At 35.7% G+C, this 18,865-nt stretch overlaps 2 protein-coding genes across 2 annotated transcripts; both read left to right on the plus strand.

Annotated features, from left to right (window-relative positions):
- Positions 1-4,062: 4,062 nt before the first annotated feature.
- On the plus strand, positions 4,063-12,442 carry LOC147407885 (U-box domain-containing protein 44-like). Its single transcript, XM_086436656.1, has 5 exons — positions 4,063-4,409; positions 4,729-6,238; positions 6,451-6,754; positions 9,702-10,192; positions 11,106-12,442. Exons 2-5 carry the CDS (start codon positions 5,018-5,020, stop codon positions 12,102-12,104), a joined length of 3,015 nt encoding a protein of 1,004 aa, XP_086292782.1. The 5' UTR covers positions 4,063-4,409; positions 4,729-5,017; the 3' UTR covers positions 12,105-12,442.
- A 3,667-nt stretch (positions 12,443-16,109) lies between these two features.
- On the plus strand, positions 16,110-18,822 carry LOC147407886 (pentatricopeptide repeat-containing protein At5g08510-like). Its single transcript, XM_086436657.1, is given in 3 exon segments — positions 16,110-16,578; positions 16,580-17,437; positions 17,972-18,822. Coding segments are annotated over 3 exon segments (1,524 nt in total). The 5' UTR covers positions 16,110-16,509; the 3' UTR covers positions 18,569-18,822.
- Positions 18,823-18,865: the final 43 nt, after the last annotated feature.

Below are 18,865 nucleotides of genomic sequence, written 5' to 3' on the forward strand. Positions count from 1 at the left end.
TGGGTTCCAACCTTATTGCTTGTGCGGAATGTGTTTGATTTTTTATCTCGAGACTGGATAGATCTTTTTAAAACACCCAAAATGCATATATTCTAATTGCGAAACAGACGCTCAAATCAAAATTACAAGGAAAATTTTAAATTTTTTTAAAATTTTAATTTCATTCACTATTTTTTGTTGCAAATCGTTGATATAGATTGAAAAATACATCTATTTATCTAGAATTAAGAGTAGTATATCATTAACTACAAAACATCATCGAAAATGATTGCAATCTCTAATTGAAAACCCAAATATGCCAAGAGTGAGAATATTGTACTTTAATCACTCAAAAAAACGTACAAGGAAAAAAAAAGGTTAAGGGAACATTTACATTTAAAAAGTATACTAAATGAACCATCAAAATATCACACAAAAGTCGGGGACCATTTTGACCTCCCACAAGGTCTATTAAGTAATTTTTCCTCTAATCTGTTTGATTGCATGGAAATCTAATTTTAATGGAATTTGAAATCCATGAAATATTGGTGGTGGAAAATAGGTACAGTTGAAAATTAAAAATTAGGTTTGATTACTATAGTAAAAAATAAAAAAGAAAAGAATAAGAATAAGAGAAAAGAACAGAGCGAGAGAGAGACTTACTTGATTCAACAATGGAAAAGGGGTTGGGAGGGGCAAATTGGATAGAAAAGAAAAAGTTAAGGATCTAATGACAAAGAGGTTCATACTTCATATATATATATATATATATATATATATATATAGGATTAGGATCCGTATACACATGAAACTACTCATAAAGCTACAATGTGTTTTGTCTTATATGGGCAAAAATGTTTGGAATGGGCTGATTTTTTGTGAGGATGATCTCTATGGTGAGGAGATCATCCTTGCTAAAAATCAGCCTATTATGAAACTTCTAGCCCCATGTTTACAAGTTGAAAAATTTTAGACAGTCCAATTTTTGTAAATAACTTTTGATGGGGTTAGAAGTTTTGGAATGGAATGATTTTTTGCAAGATGATCCCCTCACCACAGAGATCATCCTCACAAAAAATCAGGCCATTCCGAATCTTTTTAACCATATAAGACAAAAAAGTTGTAGCTTTATGTGTCTACGGAACCCCACCCATATATATATATATATATGGGGACGGTTCGAGGGACATCCTCAAAACCATATGAGAAACTGATATTTCTCAACTGTTAGATTTTGAGAAACTTACGGCTGAGATTCTAATAGACATCATTTTCGAATGAAAAAATAACTTTTAGATTATTTAAAAACAACTCCCTCAGTTTTGTTTTTTTATTTTATTTTATTTTAACCAATGATCTGTTTCTATTAAGAAACCCCCAACCCTTCCTTCTTCTCGAAAGAAACCCAACTCCTTCTCTTCTCTCTCGAATGAACGATTGCAAAAAAAAAAAAAATCCTTCGTTCATGATATCAATAGTAGAGCATTCAACAACCCAAGATCCTAAAATATGGAAATTAGTGGAGGAGCCTCTAGCATTCAGTTGGACAAGAACTTCACAGCATGTGCACTGAAGCACACCCAGATGCATCTAGTCATTGTTGACCGAGTCACCACTGGTATACAAGAGAATGGTTTCATCAGAATTGGTATGATATTATCACAAGTGCATTCTATAACAGAATAGTTTCATCAGAGGGGGTATGATATTATCAAATATGCATTCTACAACATATTCTCCGATTGACAAATTCTATTCAAGGATTCAAAGTAAAAAAAAAAAGGGGGGTTTTCTTAGCATCATATATATCCCACCTTTCTCCTCCAGCACCAAAGCAAGATCTCAACTATTGCAACTTTTCTCTATGGCCAGATTGCTATGTCAATCACTCCGATCACCATATCTAATTCAAAATCAAATTATTTAAGCAATATGGTATGCATCTGTTATCTCTGCTACAGGATTCATAGACAACACCGCAAGATAACATTTTGAACATGTCTGCTTCTAAGCAAATGCTTTCCAGGGAAGTCATGGAAGACTCATAATTGTGAATAATGTGGCTTGTCTCAGAATGGTTGGGTTTTCGTTCTATTTCTTGTGGAGATGGAGAAGGAAACGAAGGGTTTGTTTTCAGTCATTCATTCGAGAGAGAAGAGAAGGAGTTGGGTTTGAAGAAAACGAATGGGGTTTTCTGTCTAGACTTGACAGAAATTCGTCGTTCTGTCGATCGATGGTTTTTAATCGTTCTATCGAGAAGAGGGATGGTTTTCAGTCGTTCATTTGAGAGAGAAGAGAAGGAGTTGGGTTTCTGTCGAGACGAAGGAAGGGTTGGGAGTTTCTTAATAGAAACAGATCATTGGTTAAAATAAAATAAAATAAAAAAACAAAACTAAGGGAGTTGTTTTTAAATAATCTAAAAGTTATTTTTTCATTCGAAAATTATGTCTATTAGAATCTCAGCCGTTAGTTTCTCAAAATCTAACAGTTAAGAAACATCAGTTTCTCATATGGTTTTGAGGATGTCCCTCGAACCGTCCCCTATATATATATAAATTAAAAGGTTTGCTTGTGTGATGTTCAACATTGCAGTAGCTGCACCATTTGTACAAAAAACACACACACGCGCACGCAGATATATATATAGAGACGAAGGAGGTGGTCCACAACAACAATGTTGACAACTACGACAGGGTGGGTTGTTGTGGTGGCGATGACTAAAAAGATCAGATGTCATTTGTTTTTCTTCTTTTTTTGGAAGAAATTTTATATTTTCATGGGTACGTAGGAAAATAAAATTCACACTTTCTTTAATTTTAAATGTTGATGAAAATTCATTTTTCATGAATGAAATTAATCTACACGGCTGCAAATTAAATGCAATTTTTCATTAAAAGAAATGGGTTTCCCACGTATTTTTTGTGCAATCTAATTGATCCTAACAACAAAAACGTAAAGTTATTTATTTAGAGAACAGTTATTGGCACCCCATCTTTTATTTATTACACCCCCAATTTCAAAAATTATTTATCACACCCCAATTTAAGATTAAAACATATCATTCAAACATTAAAAAGATTTGACTTAAATTATTATCCTAATGTTATAATACTACATTTTCAGTTTCTGCATAGTAAAAGAAATTGTCGACCTTGACTCTACATATGTAAAAAATTTAAAACATTGCTGACCTTGACTCTATATTTGTAAAAAATTTAAAATATTGCTGAACTCGATTTTACAAGATTATTGAGGTTGTCAATTTTATTTTAAGTTCGCCATTTTCAATTTTTGTCAAAAACCTTGACAGAGACATGCATTTTTTATTATTATCGAGGTTGGTAATAAAATTGCTAAACTCATATTAAAATTTATTGAGGTAGTCGATTTTGTTTTGAGTTCGACAATTTTATGTAAAATTATCGAACTCGTCAGTTCTTTAGTTATATTATTATCAAGGTCACAATTTTTATATAAAATTATTAATAACATTGGTACTATAACTCTGAAACGAATTTTTTTCTTTGATTTTTCACAAAAAAACATGAAAAAAATAAAAACATGTTAAAACAACATTATTTGATGTTTTGAAGAGAATGAATTCAATTTGAAGGATTTTCATCAAAAAATGAAGTGAAAAATTAAAAACACCCTAACTAGAACATACCTTATTGAAATACGTAAACTTACTCTAGAAAAATCGACTTTATCTTCCTTCTTTCACATATTTGGTAGGAATGGGAGCTTCAAATTACGATTTTGGGATTAGAAATGGCGAGTTCAAATGTTTAGGGTAATTTTAGTAACTTTCCTAATTTTATGATTGAAGGACCTGTTTAAAAAAAATAGATTTTGTAAATGGGTTATTTAACTCACACTAAAAAGTTTAGGATTAATCAAAAAGAAAAGTTAGCGTCAGGGATCTTTAAGTAATTTTTCCTATTTTATAATAAACCGTTACAGGGGCACTATCGTAACTTTGACACTCTTCGTGTCAGCATTTTGACTTGTGTTGGATTTACTGCCAAGTGGCAACTTTCGAGTATCTCAGCTGTCGTAGAAAACGACGTCTAAAAAATATTTCTTCCTTTCCGAGTGAAGAAATTTCTGAGAGAGAGCGAGAGTCAAGTTCAACGAAGTCTTACAAACGTAAGGGATAAAAAATAAAACCTCCGAAACACGAACCACATTGCGAATTTTTCTTCTACTGTCTTTGGTCTGGCTTCGAAGGATTTCGACGCTTTTCAAACCCTAATTTTCTTTCTTTCTTGATCATTGACGGAATTTGCTTCATTTTACTGGAATTTCGATTCGAACATTGAGAATCTTAGTAAAATTTTCTGTAGTTCCGAAAAAGGTTCGAAGGATCTTACTTTGAATCAATCGAACATTGGTGCACCATTGAGTTACCTATTTTTGGCATCTATCAGGTCAGTTTCTTCTGTTTTTGAGCTCAAATTAGCTTACATTAAACATAAGAAATTCGCAGATCATGAGAAAATTTGTCGAAAACCTAACTTTCTGTTTATTTTTTTTTCACTCTTTATTTGTTTCCTTTGCTGAAACTGTAAGATTAGTTTTAATTTCTTTGATTTCTCAAACACCATGTGTGAAATTGAATTGGTTGTATCCAGTTTTTCAGATTCTGTAAAAAAGTTTAATCCCAAAGTTCGGTTTTCTGATCTTCTGTTTGGCAGAAGTAGAAAGAAAAAAACGAAAAGCTGACATTTAGTTATAATTCTGTTGCAGTTCTTCAAGTTTAGACACAAATTCAATTCTGCAAGTTCAGCTCCTAAACTATCGAGTAATCTCTTCTTGATTTGGCTTGGGATTGGAGGTCTGGTTTTCTATTATAAATGGATGGGAAAAATTAAATTTTTTATACTGTAATTTGGTCATGTTTCAAGCAGATGCAGATCTGATGATTTTAGGTGAATGCGGTTATTTAGTATGAAAGTCATTCTCCACGTACAATAAAATTATTAGTGCGATGACTAGAGAGGTTCGGTTTGTAGATTCAGCTTTACGGTAAAACAAGATGACAAAAGACTTTGTTTCAGCTTCAGAAGTTCTTTCTCAACTTGTAGAGGCCATAGTTGCTACTTCAAGCGCCACCCACGATGTTTTGATTGAAGAGAAGAGCTTTTCAGAATTCTCATCTTACTTGCAGAGGATAGTTCTGATCCTCAACGAGTTGATTAAGAAAAAAATCCCTATTTCCAAGAGCTTGAACAGTGTTATTGAGATTCTCGATCGCGAGATTAAAGTTGCAAAACAGCTAATTCTGGAATGCAGCAAGAGAAACAGGATCTATCTTTTGGTCAATTGCCGTAAGATTGTTAAACGGTTAGGAGACACCACAAGAGAGATTGGCAGGGCACTGAGCCTCATCCCTTCGGCCTCACTGCACCTCTCTTCGGGTATAAATGAAAAGATCGACCAGCTATGTGGCGATATTCTTAAAGCTGAGTTTAGGATAGCTTCTGCAGAGGAAGAAATCTTGGAGAAAATTGAATCAGGAATTCAAGAGAGGAGCGTCAATTGTTATTATGCAAATAAGTTGTTAATTCTCATTGCGGAAGTTGTTGGGATCGCAACTGAACAGACAGCATTGAAAAAGGAATTCGAAGACTTTAAGAAAGAAATTGAAGACCCGCATTTGAGGAAGGACAAGAACCAGGCCGAGGCTATTCAAATGGAGCAGATAAGTGCATTGCTTGGAAGGGCTGATGCTACTTCATCTCTTAAAGAGAAAGAGATGAAATATTTCGAAAAGAGAAATTCTTTAGGTAGTCAACGATTAGAGCCTCTTCAGCCATTTTATTGCCCGATCACTAAAGATGTCATGGACGACCCTGTCGAGACGTCTTCTGGGCATACATTTGAGAGACGTGCAATAGAAAAGTGGTTTTCAGATGGGAACAACCTCTGTCCCTTGACCAAGATACCCTTGAATCCAGCAATGTTGCGACCTAACAAAACTCTGCGGCAGTCAATTGAAGAATGGAAGGATAGAAATACCATGATCACAATCGTTTCCATTAAACCCACACTCCAATCAAGTGTGGAAGAAAAGGTGCTTCACTCTCTGGGCCAGTTGCAGGATCTCTGCGAAGAAAGAGACTTGCACCGGGAATGGGTAGTGCTGGAAAATTATATTCCACTTCTTATTGGACTTCTTGGTGAAAAAAATCGCGAGATAAGGAATCGTGTTTTGGTTATCCTTTTCATCTTAGTGAAGGATAGTGATGACAATAAGGTACCTCTTACTTCTGTCCTCGCTACTTCGTTTCTATTTTAATTAGAGCACAACAGGCAGGGGACTACTCTCTTTGTATCTTGATGTGTATAAATTTGTTTTAATAGTAAAAAAAGCAGTAAATTTGGATAAAGCCTGGATTTTTGCTATTCATCAAGGTAATAGGGACCATTATTTTATATGTTTCATCAAATTGAAGATGTTTGTTGCAGAAAAGAATCGTGGAAGTGGATAATGCCATTGAGTCCATAGCTCACTCCCTTGCACGTCGTATTACAGAAAGTAAATTAGCAGTGTCATTGCTATTGGAACTATCAAAAAGTGATGTTATATGTGACCGCATAGGAAAGGTTCAGGGGTGCATACTCCTCCTTGTGACCATGTCAAGCTACGATGACAATGAAGCTGCCCAAAATGCAAATGAGCTTTTGGAGAATCTCTCATCCCTTGATCAGAATATTATACAAATGGCAAAGGCCAATTATTTTAAGCCTTTGTTGCAGCGTCTTTCGTCAGGTATGTTATTTTTTAAATAGAATGTATTAATCATTAAAAATAGGGGAGTGCTTTGGGTGTACCCTGTTTTTTTTACTCTGGATGGATTTTTCACCTTTTTAGGAAATCTGCTTTTTGTGCTTTTCATAAAAGACTGTGTGGTAAATGTGAGGGGAACATCTCATTTATCAAAAACCAGGTGTGCCCAAGTCAATACCTTTCCAAAATTTAAGGTTCATTTGGAATTTGTTATCAGTTGAAATTACTGCATTCCCTAGTCCTTACCGCAATCAAGACTACAAGTTATATACTTCCTTGTTGAAGTTTAAGGATTGAACACTGAAGAACGGATGAGAAAGGGACAAAAATAAAATGAACTAGAATACTAAACAAATTACTAGTTTACTTTTACTAACTGAAATATTTTCTCATATCTTGCAACACTTCTACTCGGTGTAGAAGTATCAAAATATGTATAGCTTGTTGTGTATGTGAACACCTTTGTGAAACTCACTTCATAATTTAATCAAACACCTATTGGGTATTTAACCAAACACCTTATATGCCACACCTTCCATGACCTTGTTTGCTAATGGCAATGAAGGACAACCCAACGAATACTAGAAAATGCAAAGAAGATAAACAACCACACAAAGAAAGAGGAAGAACACAATACCCACAACACGAGATTTTACGTGGTTCACCCAAAGGCTACGCCTACTAAGTATGATCGTTGGAGCTCGATTTCACTATGAAGAAAATAGGGCAAATCGATACAAGGAAACACCTCTATCACTTAGCTTCACCTTCTTCTAGATCTCAATCTTCCCAAACCTCTCAACCTCTCATCTCTTGAGTTTTTTTTCTTTCTCTACCCTCTTCTCCAGAAAAGACTTAGACTTTCTACAAAAGAAAATAAAACCCCATCCTTTTAGAAGCACCACAAAGTAGTCCACTTACAGAAGTTACAAGCCCAACCCAAATTACCTTGGATCAACCCAAAAAACACACATACTTGGACCGGGCCTAAATGTTTTGAGCCATACTCCAACATAGCTATCTATCTTCACTGAAACCAATAATCCTAGAAGAGCACTAGCAAGAAAACTACCAATTAATCTTTAGATTTCTTTTGTTGGTTACCATTTTATCTTTGTCGAATTGACAATCCACTTATATGTGCATGACCCACTTGTGGAAGATTGAATTGGAGGAAATATGGATTGATACTTGATTATCCTGGTACATCTTTTCAAGCAATCCCATAGTAAAACCCAAAGCATTCACTTTGGATTTGTTTCAAACTAACTCACAATACACATCTTCCAATTTCCATCATTTTCTTCTTTCTCTCCTTTTTCATCTTTGTGGGGGTGGTGGGTTATTAGCCAATTTCCATCTAAGATGCCCATATATGAATATTGTATGGACTATGGTATATGGATACGTCTCCTTGTTTCCCATATCTAGGATATGGATACGAACTAGGGTGTTGTACCCAATATCTTGAAATCATACCTCATCTTTTTAACTTTTTTCATCTAAGTATCATTTCTTGTTTTTTATCATCATCACGCGAAAGACATTTCTTTTATTAATTCTAGTGTTCATATCCATTCTTACTACCTCAATCCACATTTTTTGGGGTCTTCATCTTTCTCTTTTAAAACTTTCAAATTGCACATTCTTTCTAATTGGGATTGTAATTAGACTTCATTACACATAATCAAATCACATCGTTTAAACTTTCCGTAGTTTATCACCTATTAGAGCTACCATCATATTTTTTGAATGTGTTCATTTTTAATTTTCCTTTCCTAGTTTTTCTACTCCACATTAAGCTCCATAAAGCATATGGTCGGTTTCACAGCTGTTTTATAAAATTTCCTTTTAGCTTGTTTGGGATGTGACTGTCACTTCGCACTTCAAAAGTAGCCCTCCACTTTAACCATCCATCTTTAATAGTATGGACAACAAATTACTATAGATAATATAACCAAGGTAATGAAAATGATAGATTTGGGGTATTTTCTAGCCATCCAATTTTTATTGGTCCTTTTTGTGAGTGTCATTACTAAAGTTGCATCCCTTGTATTATGTTTTGCAAATCCCTTACACTTGGGACTCCTTCACTAGTCTCATCAATTAATTTCATGTCCTTTGCAAATGACTTACACTAAGGGATATGCTCTTGAATATGAGCAATTTCTTCATCTGCAACAAAATTGATGAGGACCACAAGCATGAAGAATTAGATTTCTCTTAGGAGTTTATTTTCTGTTTTTATTAGAGAGTTTTAATGTTTTTTGGGCTTTTTTGTGGGCTATTTTATGTTTTCTCATTAATAAGTTGTGGGCGCAAGGTATATAATTGTTTTAATTGATAAGTGGGCCAGCACTTAATATTGTAGGTCCCACATTAGAGTTCGGCAGCCACTATTATTTGTAAGGGTTTTATAAGGTTAGGAACTTAGAAAGTCTAGTTTTTGAAGGTTTCTTTTATTTTCTATTTAAACATTGTAATAGGATCTCTTTTGAGATGAATAAGAAAAAAAAATTGTTTTTTTTTATATAGGTTTTCTCTTATGAGAGTCCTCTAATGGTGCAAGGCCATTGAAATCCTTGGTGTGATGCCAATTCCAATCTATCCTCCTTTTCTCCATCTCATCTTCTTCTCCTTCTCGTTTCATTATTTTTCTATTTCTCTTAACATCATACCTTGCTGCCATTAAAAATTCCACACCTTTTGTGCTGGCCAAACCATCTCTTTGGACCTAAAATCCCTCTAAACCTAGCCATAATAGTTGTCAATTACTTCTTAAAACATAATTCATATTCCAGTATACCATGAACAATGCTTGTAAGGTCAATATTTATGATTCTATCAAGGCTTTACATTTTGAGTGCTGAAATTGGGTTGGGGTGGCAATTGTCTAGTATAATTTACAAGCACTAAACACTTCTTGCAGGACCAGAAGAAGTCAAAATGATATTGGTGGAAACTTTAGCTGAAATGGAGTTGACTGATCATAATAAATCCATTCTCTTTGAAGATGGGGTACTGGGCCCACTTCTTCACTTTGTCTCACATGGCAATGCAGACATGAAGAAAGTGGCCGTCAAAGCTCTTAAAAATCTCTCAAGCCTACCACAAAATGGTTTGCGAATGATTAGAGAAGGGGCAGTGAGGCCACTACTTGATCTCTTCTACCGTCACAGCTCATCATCCCCAATTCTAAGGGAACAAGCTGCAGCCACAATCATGAACCTTGCAATATCAACCACAAAGAATGAATCCGATCAGACACAGCTGGCATTTCTTGAAAAAGATGAAGATATTGGCAGGCTTTTCTCCTTTATTACCTTGACAACACCCGATGTACAACAAAGCATACTCTGTACCTTTCATGCCATGTGCCAGCGCCCTTCTGCAACAGACATAAGGTTTAAACTAAGAGAGGTGTGAATCCTTACTAGTGTTTTGGCTCATTTTTCTGAAAACCCTGGTACCTCTGCAGGAAGATTCAGCATGCAGAACCTAAGCATGAATATCTGTATACATATACTTGGCATTGATACTGATATCGTCATGCCCGGTCTTCTAACACTTGAAAATGAGAAATTTACTATGTTCTATTGTTTTAAATTTGTTTCCTCGACCTTTTTTCCGTAATGGATTTATACTTAAAAAAATAAAGAAATCTTATTAATAACTACAAATGTGTCAAACACTTTTTTTCTTTGAACAAACCAAACGTAATTTATCATTTGTGATTGATTGGTGATCTGCCCTGCAACTAATATACCATTAATAATTTACTGACATGACTATGAAGAACAAGTAAAATAACAGAATGGGAAGCTGACATATGAGATGGGACTAAGTGAGAGTTCAAACCTGTTAAAAATTTTAAGTTAAGCAGTGTAACAACTGGTAAATTAACGCAGTGTAACACTAGAACAATCAAGAGGAGAGAAATTTGAACGTCCTTCATTATTTGTGGATGCTGACGCTGCAAAATTTAACTGGGAGTCGATAGCTCTAGAAAAGTTTCGGTTGGTCAAAACAGCAGTATCTGGTTTTAAGTGGATTTTTTAAACTTATTTTCTTTTGTATGTGTGTGTCTGTGTGTGGATGGTTGGGGTTCTCATCCTTTGTTCTTATGGTTGAAATTTAAATCATATTTACAATTGGGCTTCTTTGACTTCCATTTTATTTCCTCTTCAAGTTGTGGATTCCTTTATAAGTGGTATTTTCTTTATCTATTATTTATAATCCACAAAAGATATAAGACAGATCCTCTTTTTATTATAGTTCATCAACAGTTTTGTTTGTGAATCTGATTGTTCTATTGTCTTTATGCTATTTCCAGTACTCAGCTGTTCAAGTATTAGTTCAGTTATGTGAGCTTGATAACATTACTGTACGGGCAAACGCTGTGAAGCTGTTCTGTTGCTTGACAGAAGATGGAGATGATGTCATGTTATCAGAGCATGTGAATGAGAGGTGCATTGAGACATTGCTCAAGATAGCTAAAACTTCTAAAGAAGAGGAAGAGATTGCTGCTACATTGGGTATCATCTCTAACCTCCCCAAAGACCACACCGAGATCACTCGGTGGCTTCTAGATGCTGGGGCACTTCCTATCATTTTCAATTGTCTCACAAGTGGAAAATATAGTGGTTTCTACAAAAACCAGCTAATAGAGAATGCTGTTGGCGCTCTTTGTCGTTTCACTGTTTCAACAAACCAAGAGTGGCAAAAGAAAGCGGCCGAAGTTGGCATTATCCCTGTGTTGGTCCAGTTATTGGGTTCTGGAACCTCTGTGACAAAACGACATGCGGCGATTTCACTTACGCAATTCTCTATGAGTTCGATTGTGCTGAGCAGACCAATAGAGAGACACAGGGGATTCTGGTGCTTCTCACCACCACCCGAACCTGGCTGCCTGGTCCACATGGGCAGATGTTCGGTGGAGTCATCGTTTTGCCTAGTGGAAGCTGAGGCAGTGAGACCACTTGTGCGTGTTCTTGGGGAGCCAGATCTTGGCACGTGTGAAGCTGCTTTAGAGGCCCTGTTGACACTGAATGATGCTGAAAGACTACAGAGTGGTAGTAAGGTGCTTGGCGAGGCAAATGCCATTGCACCGATCATAAAGTTACTAAGCTCCTCTTCTGTCAACTTACAGGAGAAGGCTCTGCATGCTTTAGAGAGGATTTTCCGGTTGGGGGAGTTCAAGCACAAGTATGGGACATTAGCTCAGATGCATTTAGTTGATATAGCTCAGAGAGGTAGTAGTACAATGAAACCTTTGGCAGCTCGGATACTTGCTCACTTGAATGTGCTTCATGATCAGTCCTCATTTTTCTAAAGCAATGGGATGAAGATTTTGGGTTAAGTTAAATTGAATGGGAAATTATATATGGATGAATCAAATTCTTGTAGAAAGAAGCCGATTGGATGATGTTGGCCTTGGAAAACTTGGGAGTATATCTGAGAGTGAGCATTGAACCTTCTATCCTAAAGCCAAACCAATTATGGGAAATTCAAATTCAATTTCGCCTGTAAAGAAAATCAAGTTGTTGACTGCCTGATGATCGTCAAATATTCTTGAGAGGCCACAGTATTCTGTACTTTTTTGAACATTGATTTATTTCAGTAAAATGAGAAAAATAGTGTATTGAAGCAACGTGATGATTCTTAATTTCTTGAACTGAAGCTGATTTCCTTCAGTACAAGGGAGAGTTTGATTCTGTGTTGGTTATTGGTGAGACTGCATCGTTTATCCCTAACTGGAGGTTGTACAATTGTTTATTTTCCTATTGTTTTGTGATTTAAGGCACCTTTAGATGTCTCCAGCTCAATTACTGAAATTAAATTATTAAGGCATGGGTTCTTACTTAAGCCAAAGGTGTCATTTTTTTGTATTTATTATATCTCGGTAAGGTTCTCGTTTTGTTAGGTACACATGAGAGCATCAAATTGAATTATGGGTCAACCAGAGTCTAATGAGGGTCCAAAAAGCAGAATTTTCACAGATTTTCATGGTGGCTTGGACTCTGTCTCTCCTCTGTTTGAATGCCAGAAAACCCTCCCAAAAGACATAAATGCGGTAAGGTTCCTGTTACACCCTATTTCACTTGCAAGATAAATGCCTGTTGATTGTCCAAAAGAATAAAAATACATCTATAGAGGACTCAAGATCAAATGTTCTTTCTGCAATAATGAGAATTTAAAAAGTTTGGTAGCCACTGCATAGATGATCGCCAGAAAGTTCCAGCTAAACCAAACTTGAATGCACCTACAAAAAACACAAACCAAAGTCCAAAGCATTAATTTAAATTAGTAATGAAGTAGCTTTATCATAATCATCATCATCAAAGCCTTATCCCAGATATTTGGAGTTTGGGCTAAACAGATATTGTTCCTCAAATTTTCACTCTGTCCTTGCAGGTTTGAACCCAGGTCGTGGTACCAACACTCACAGACTTTAACCAACTTAGGTTGCAATCTCAATCTTCATTCTTTTTGGTTTCCTCTTGCTCTTTTAGCACCTTGGAACTTATATTTCTTCTAATTGTGGTTGTAATCGGCCTCCATAGAACATGCCCAAACTATCTCAATTGACTCTCTTATTTTATCTCTTATTAGAGCCACTGTTACATTTCTCTTATATGTTCTTTTCTAATTGTATATTTCCTAGTTTTTCCACTCATCTATCTCAAAATCTTCATCTTGGCCACGCTTAATTTATTAGATGCAAAGTTCATATCTAATACTCTGTCGATATAGCTCACAAGCATACAGTCCACGATTGCTGAGTTTAGGGATTGAAGAACCATTTCCTCCAAAATTGTATTTTGTCAATTTGAGGCACTTCGATTTTTTCGATTGACAAACCCCATGAAAGGAAGTGTTGTTTTTCCCTCTTGATAGTATCTATGACTTTCATTTGGTGATCCATTGGCTGTTTTTCTATTCTCAAGTCTATTACTAGGTTTTTGGGTACTTTGGTTACATTATTCTTGTGCAATCTTCAATAGTTTTGTTCTTGGATCCTCTTTTCATCTAGGTAAAGTTGATTCCATCTTGTTTGATCTCTATTTAGTCATTTTTCCTCTTTTTTTGGAATTGTGTGAATGTTCTAGGTATTGGGTGCCTTGTTTTTGGAATTTTTTTTTATTTTTTATTTTTTATTTTTTCAATCCTTTGTCTTTGATCTTTTTTACCTCAGATTCCTCTATAATGGAGCCTAAGAGTCTTTCTCCGCTTTCTCTTTTTGATTCCCTTATTTATTTTATCATCAACATCAAATTTAATGGTGATAATTTCCTAGTTTGGTCTCGACCCATCAAGCTTTATATTAGGGGTCGTTCGAAGATGGGATTTCTCACTGGAACTACTTCTAAGCCTTTTCTCGAGTCTCCAAAATTTGAAAGATGGGAAGCTGATAATTCTATTCTATTGGCCTGGATTTTGAACTCAGTAGAACCCTAATTTGCTGTCTTAATTATCTTTGATGAGATTGTTCATGACCTTTGGGAAGCTCTAACTCAGACGTATGCTCTTGCTCAAAATGATGCTTGTATTTATCAATTGACCTGTGAGATTTCTCACTTCCCACAGATTGAGAGCTTGATTAATGAGTATTTTAGGACTCTTCAGCATAGATGGGAAGAGCTTAGTCACAACTAACTCTTATCTTAGTTATCGACAGAGTCAACCAAAATTATGGCCAGATGTATTGAGAGACAACAAATTTATGATTTCTTGGGCAGTCTTCGATCTAAGTATGAACAACTTCGGACTCAAATTCTTGCGACGACACCTATTCCATCTCTTAGATCGGTATATGCTACTATGTTAGTGAGGAGCATTGTCATGTTGTTATGACTTCTATTCTCCCTTTTTCAAGTGTGCCTCTAGAGATAGTTGCATTTATGTTATCTATTGGTATTCCCTCGGGTGTTCTTGGCAGCAGAGGGAATGATAGGGAACGACAAGGTTGTGGATGTGGTCAAGTCATCTTATTATCATTTGTTCCTATTGTGGAAGAGGTGGCCATGACCGTGATCGTTGTTATTGTCTCCATGGTCATCCTGCTTACTCATACTGTAGTCACTACTGCCTTGGGATTCTTCATCTTCTTCTGCAGGTGTCTCCTTAGACACGATGGACACATTGAGGGCACAAAGGGATGAGTTGGTTTGATCAGAGTTGCAATCTAAGGCTCATTCTTACACTTCTAGACCATCATCGTCCTCGGCTCCCTTAGGTACTGATGTTAGCTCTGGCATTTGTTGCCTCCACTTCATCATCATCTCCTTGTTGGGTTATTGATTTATGTGCTACTGATCATATGACTAGTGACTCTCAAGGGTTCTCTATAATTTCATTTCCGTCCACCTTTGCTCAGGTTCACTTAGCGGATGGTCCCTTTACACTTGTTATAGGGGTAGAAACCGTTCAAATATCTTTTTCCCTTTGTTTTTCACACAGGTTACATGTTCCCCATCTTTCCTTACAACTTTTGTCTGTTAACAGTATTATAAAAGGCTAAATGTTGTGTTATTCTTTTTTCCTCTCAATACGAAGAAAATTTAATTTCTATCGTACAAAAAGATTTTATTTTCATTGTATATTGACATTGATTTTTTTTTTGCAAATAAATTTTTTACATCGATATTTATAAAAATGACATTGCACAAGCACATTAAAACATAAAATATGATTGTTTTTTATTTTTATTTTTTATGAGTGTTATTAACACTTGATAGATTATGGAGCTTGTTGATATCCATTATGAATAATTTAGATAATTATATTAAAAGCTTTAGCAATTTTTTTTTTTTTTTCATTAATCTAATATTTTTAGAAAATATAGGAAATTTTGGTCATAATAAAAAATCAATTATCTTTCAAATATTTGATAATTTTAAAGTTCTGTTGGCTTCTTGTAAACCATTGGAAGCAGGAAACTAGTCTAAAAAGCTTCTCGATTATGCTCATTTTCAACTTTTTTGAGTTGGATTTTGTGTGTACAAGTTGAGGATCGTAATGTGTTCTTAGGAGTCATTTTCCATGATCCAGTGGGACTTGGCTCTTTTAAAGTTTTTATTTTTTTTTATATTTAAGTGATTTTAATATATTTGACTCATTTAGTCAAATAAAATATATATCTCTAATATTTTGAAATATATTCATTTAAAAAGGAGAATTAAATATAAAAGCTTCTATTACCACACCAACTTTTGCTAACGTCACCACAAGATGTATACTAATTCTGGGGTGATTTACATATAATTTGGAGTGGCATTGGCAAAAGTTGGTGCGGCAATAAAATCTCTTAAATATAACTAACATAAGTTTTAAATGAGTTATCATTGCCACACCAACTATTACTAACGTCACACCAACTTTTGCAATTCCTTGATGATTTGCATTGGAATTGGTGTGGCAATAGCATCTCTTGTTTTAAATTCCACCTAAGTGAATCTGTTCCCATGTGTTGAATAGTACAAAGCCATATAAAAATTCAATCGAGTCCACTCGACAATTCGGCCGAGTTTTATTAAGGTTTTATCTTTTAACTACATAGCCCATAATTGTTTTTTTCACTCACCAAATACCAAAACTACCCCCCTCATCTCCTTAATTAAAAGAACCCCACTACCCTCAAGAGCTCGATAATTTGAACCAAACCATAAATAAAAAATAAAAAATAAAAAGTAAAAAAATAAATCCCTATTAGTATTAGTAGTAGTGATGAAGCTGGTATGAACCAACTGAAGCAAATCCATGCTCACATCCTTAGAAACGGCATAGATCACACCAAATTTCTCATCATTCAAGCTTCTTGAAATCCCTGACATCCCTTATGCTCATGCCCTGTTTGATCTTATTCCTGAACCAACTACTTTCCTCTACAACAAACTCATCCAAGCTTACTCTTCTCATGGCCCTTACCATCAATCTCTCTCCCTCTACTCCCAAATGCGCTTTAATGGTTGCCCACCAAACCCACACTCCTTCACTTTCCTCTTCGCCGCTTGTGCTTCTCTTTCTTCCTCACAACAAGGCCAAAAGATTCATACCCACTTTCTCAAATTGGGTTTCGAATTCGACCACTTTGCGTTAACCGCTTTGATTGACATGTATGCGAAATCCGGTCTTTTGAGAACGGCACGTCAGGTATTTGATGAAATGAGTGAAAGAGATATACCCGCTTGGAATTCGATAGTTGCGGGTCATGCAAGAAGTGGGGAGTTAGCCAAAGCGAGAGAATTGTTTGAGTTGATGCCATATAGGAATGTGGTTTCTTGGACAGCTATGATTTCGGGGTACTCTCAGAATGGACGATATGAGGATGCGGTTGAGATGTATGTGAGAATGGAGAAGGAAAGTGGGGTGAGCCCAAATGAGGTGACCATAGCTAGTGTTCTTCCAGCTTGTGCGAATCTTGGGGCATTAAAGATGGGAGAGAGAATTGAAAGGTACGCGAGAAAGAAAGGGTTTTTGAGGAATTTGTTTGTGAGTAATGCTTTGTTGGAGATGTATGCAAAGTGTGGAAACATTGATATTGCAAGACGAGTGTTTGATGAGATTGGTCGCGGAAGGAATTTGTGTTCTTGGAATTCAATGATCATGGGCTTGGCTGTCCATGGGAGATGGAAAGAAGGTTTGGAGCTTTTCCATGAGATGCTGGTGAGTCATTCCTTCAAGCAAAACACTTTCCTTACTAACTTAGAAAGATTTTAAAGGGCCCTTTTGCTCAAATCAATTACCACATCATCAATCCAACACCAGAGCCCTCTAAATTTCATCAAATGACAAGCTCCTTTGAGCTTGATCCAAGGTCTCTGTCCCAAACTTAAAATTAAAATTCAACAGTGAAAAATAACTTTTTTGTGGAATTTTTTTCAAAGTTCATAGAATTTTATCCTCTACAACCTTGCAACCTTGAAGTATCAGATCATGTTTTTGGATGCCACAAGTTGAGTCCAAAGACCCTTACTAAGGGTGAAATCCTTACTAATTTAGTTAGGCTAGTGACTCTTTCTTTAGTTGCTCATCTTAGCTTAATGGGTTTTGAATATCGGGCATTGGTTGAATGAATTTCACTTCTTCATTCAATTTTATCTAGAGCATGCATTGTCTTAATCTTAAACTGTATTTATTCCTTACGAGTCCATGAACATGTAATAATTGTGTTATTTTCTTGTGATTGTTAAAACCTAGAGCGAAGGGATCATACCCGACGATATCACATTTGTGGGAGTTCTCCTAGCATGTACACATGGAGGCTTGGTTAAACAAGGCTGGCGGTTCTTCAAATCAATGGAGTTAGACTTCTCCATCACTCCCAAATTGGAACATTACGGGTGCATGGTTGATCTTTTGGGTCGTGCTGGAGAATTGAATGAAGCTTATGCTCTCATTAAAAGAATTCCCATGACGCCTGATTCAGTCGTATGGGGATCTCTATTGGGAGCGTGTAGTTTCTATGGAAATGTCGAACTCGCTGAAAAAGCGGCTGAGTTCCTTTTAGAGCTCGAACCTAGGAATCCAGGGATTTATGTGATTCTTTCCAATGTTTATGCATTATCAGGTAGGTGGGACGGTGTTGCAAAGGTAAGAAAGCTGATGAAGGGCAATCAAGTTACAAAGGCAGCAGGATACAGCTTCATTGAAGTGGATGGCTTTGTTCATAAGTTTATTGTGGAGGATAGATCACATACAAGATCTTTTGAGATCTATGAATTACTAGATGAAATTTCGAATAAGATGAAACTTCTTGGATATGAACCTGATTTAGATTCTGATATTGCGGAGTAGTAGGAGTTTGAAGGAGAAAGAATGAATGATTTACCAAAACTCGGGATTTTTGGCGACTTTGAGTAGGGGTCACTCTAATCTTCCATTTATACATCCAATTTTATCAGATGTCAGCTGTTGGGCAAATTTAATCAATTTAAACATAAATTTATTTCAGTTTCTGCAAGGAAAATTACCAAGTTCATGGAACTCACAACAATTTCTCTCTTAGCATTGTTGCTGATCTTTGGTTTTTTATTTTATTTTATTGGTTACCCTGTTTTTACTGAGTTCAGTAACTTGGTGCTTGCGAGATTT

The sequence above is a fragment of the Akebia trifoliata genome, chromosome 3, assembly GCF_017979445.1.
Source record: "Akebia trifoliata isolate Shusen 1 chromosome 3, ASM1797944v1, whole genome shotgun sequence".
Lineage (NCBI taxonomy): Eukaryota > Viridiplantae > Streptophyta > Magnoliopsida > Ranunculales > Lardizabalaceae > Akebia > Akebia trifoliata.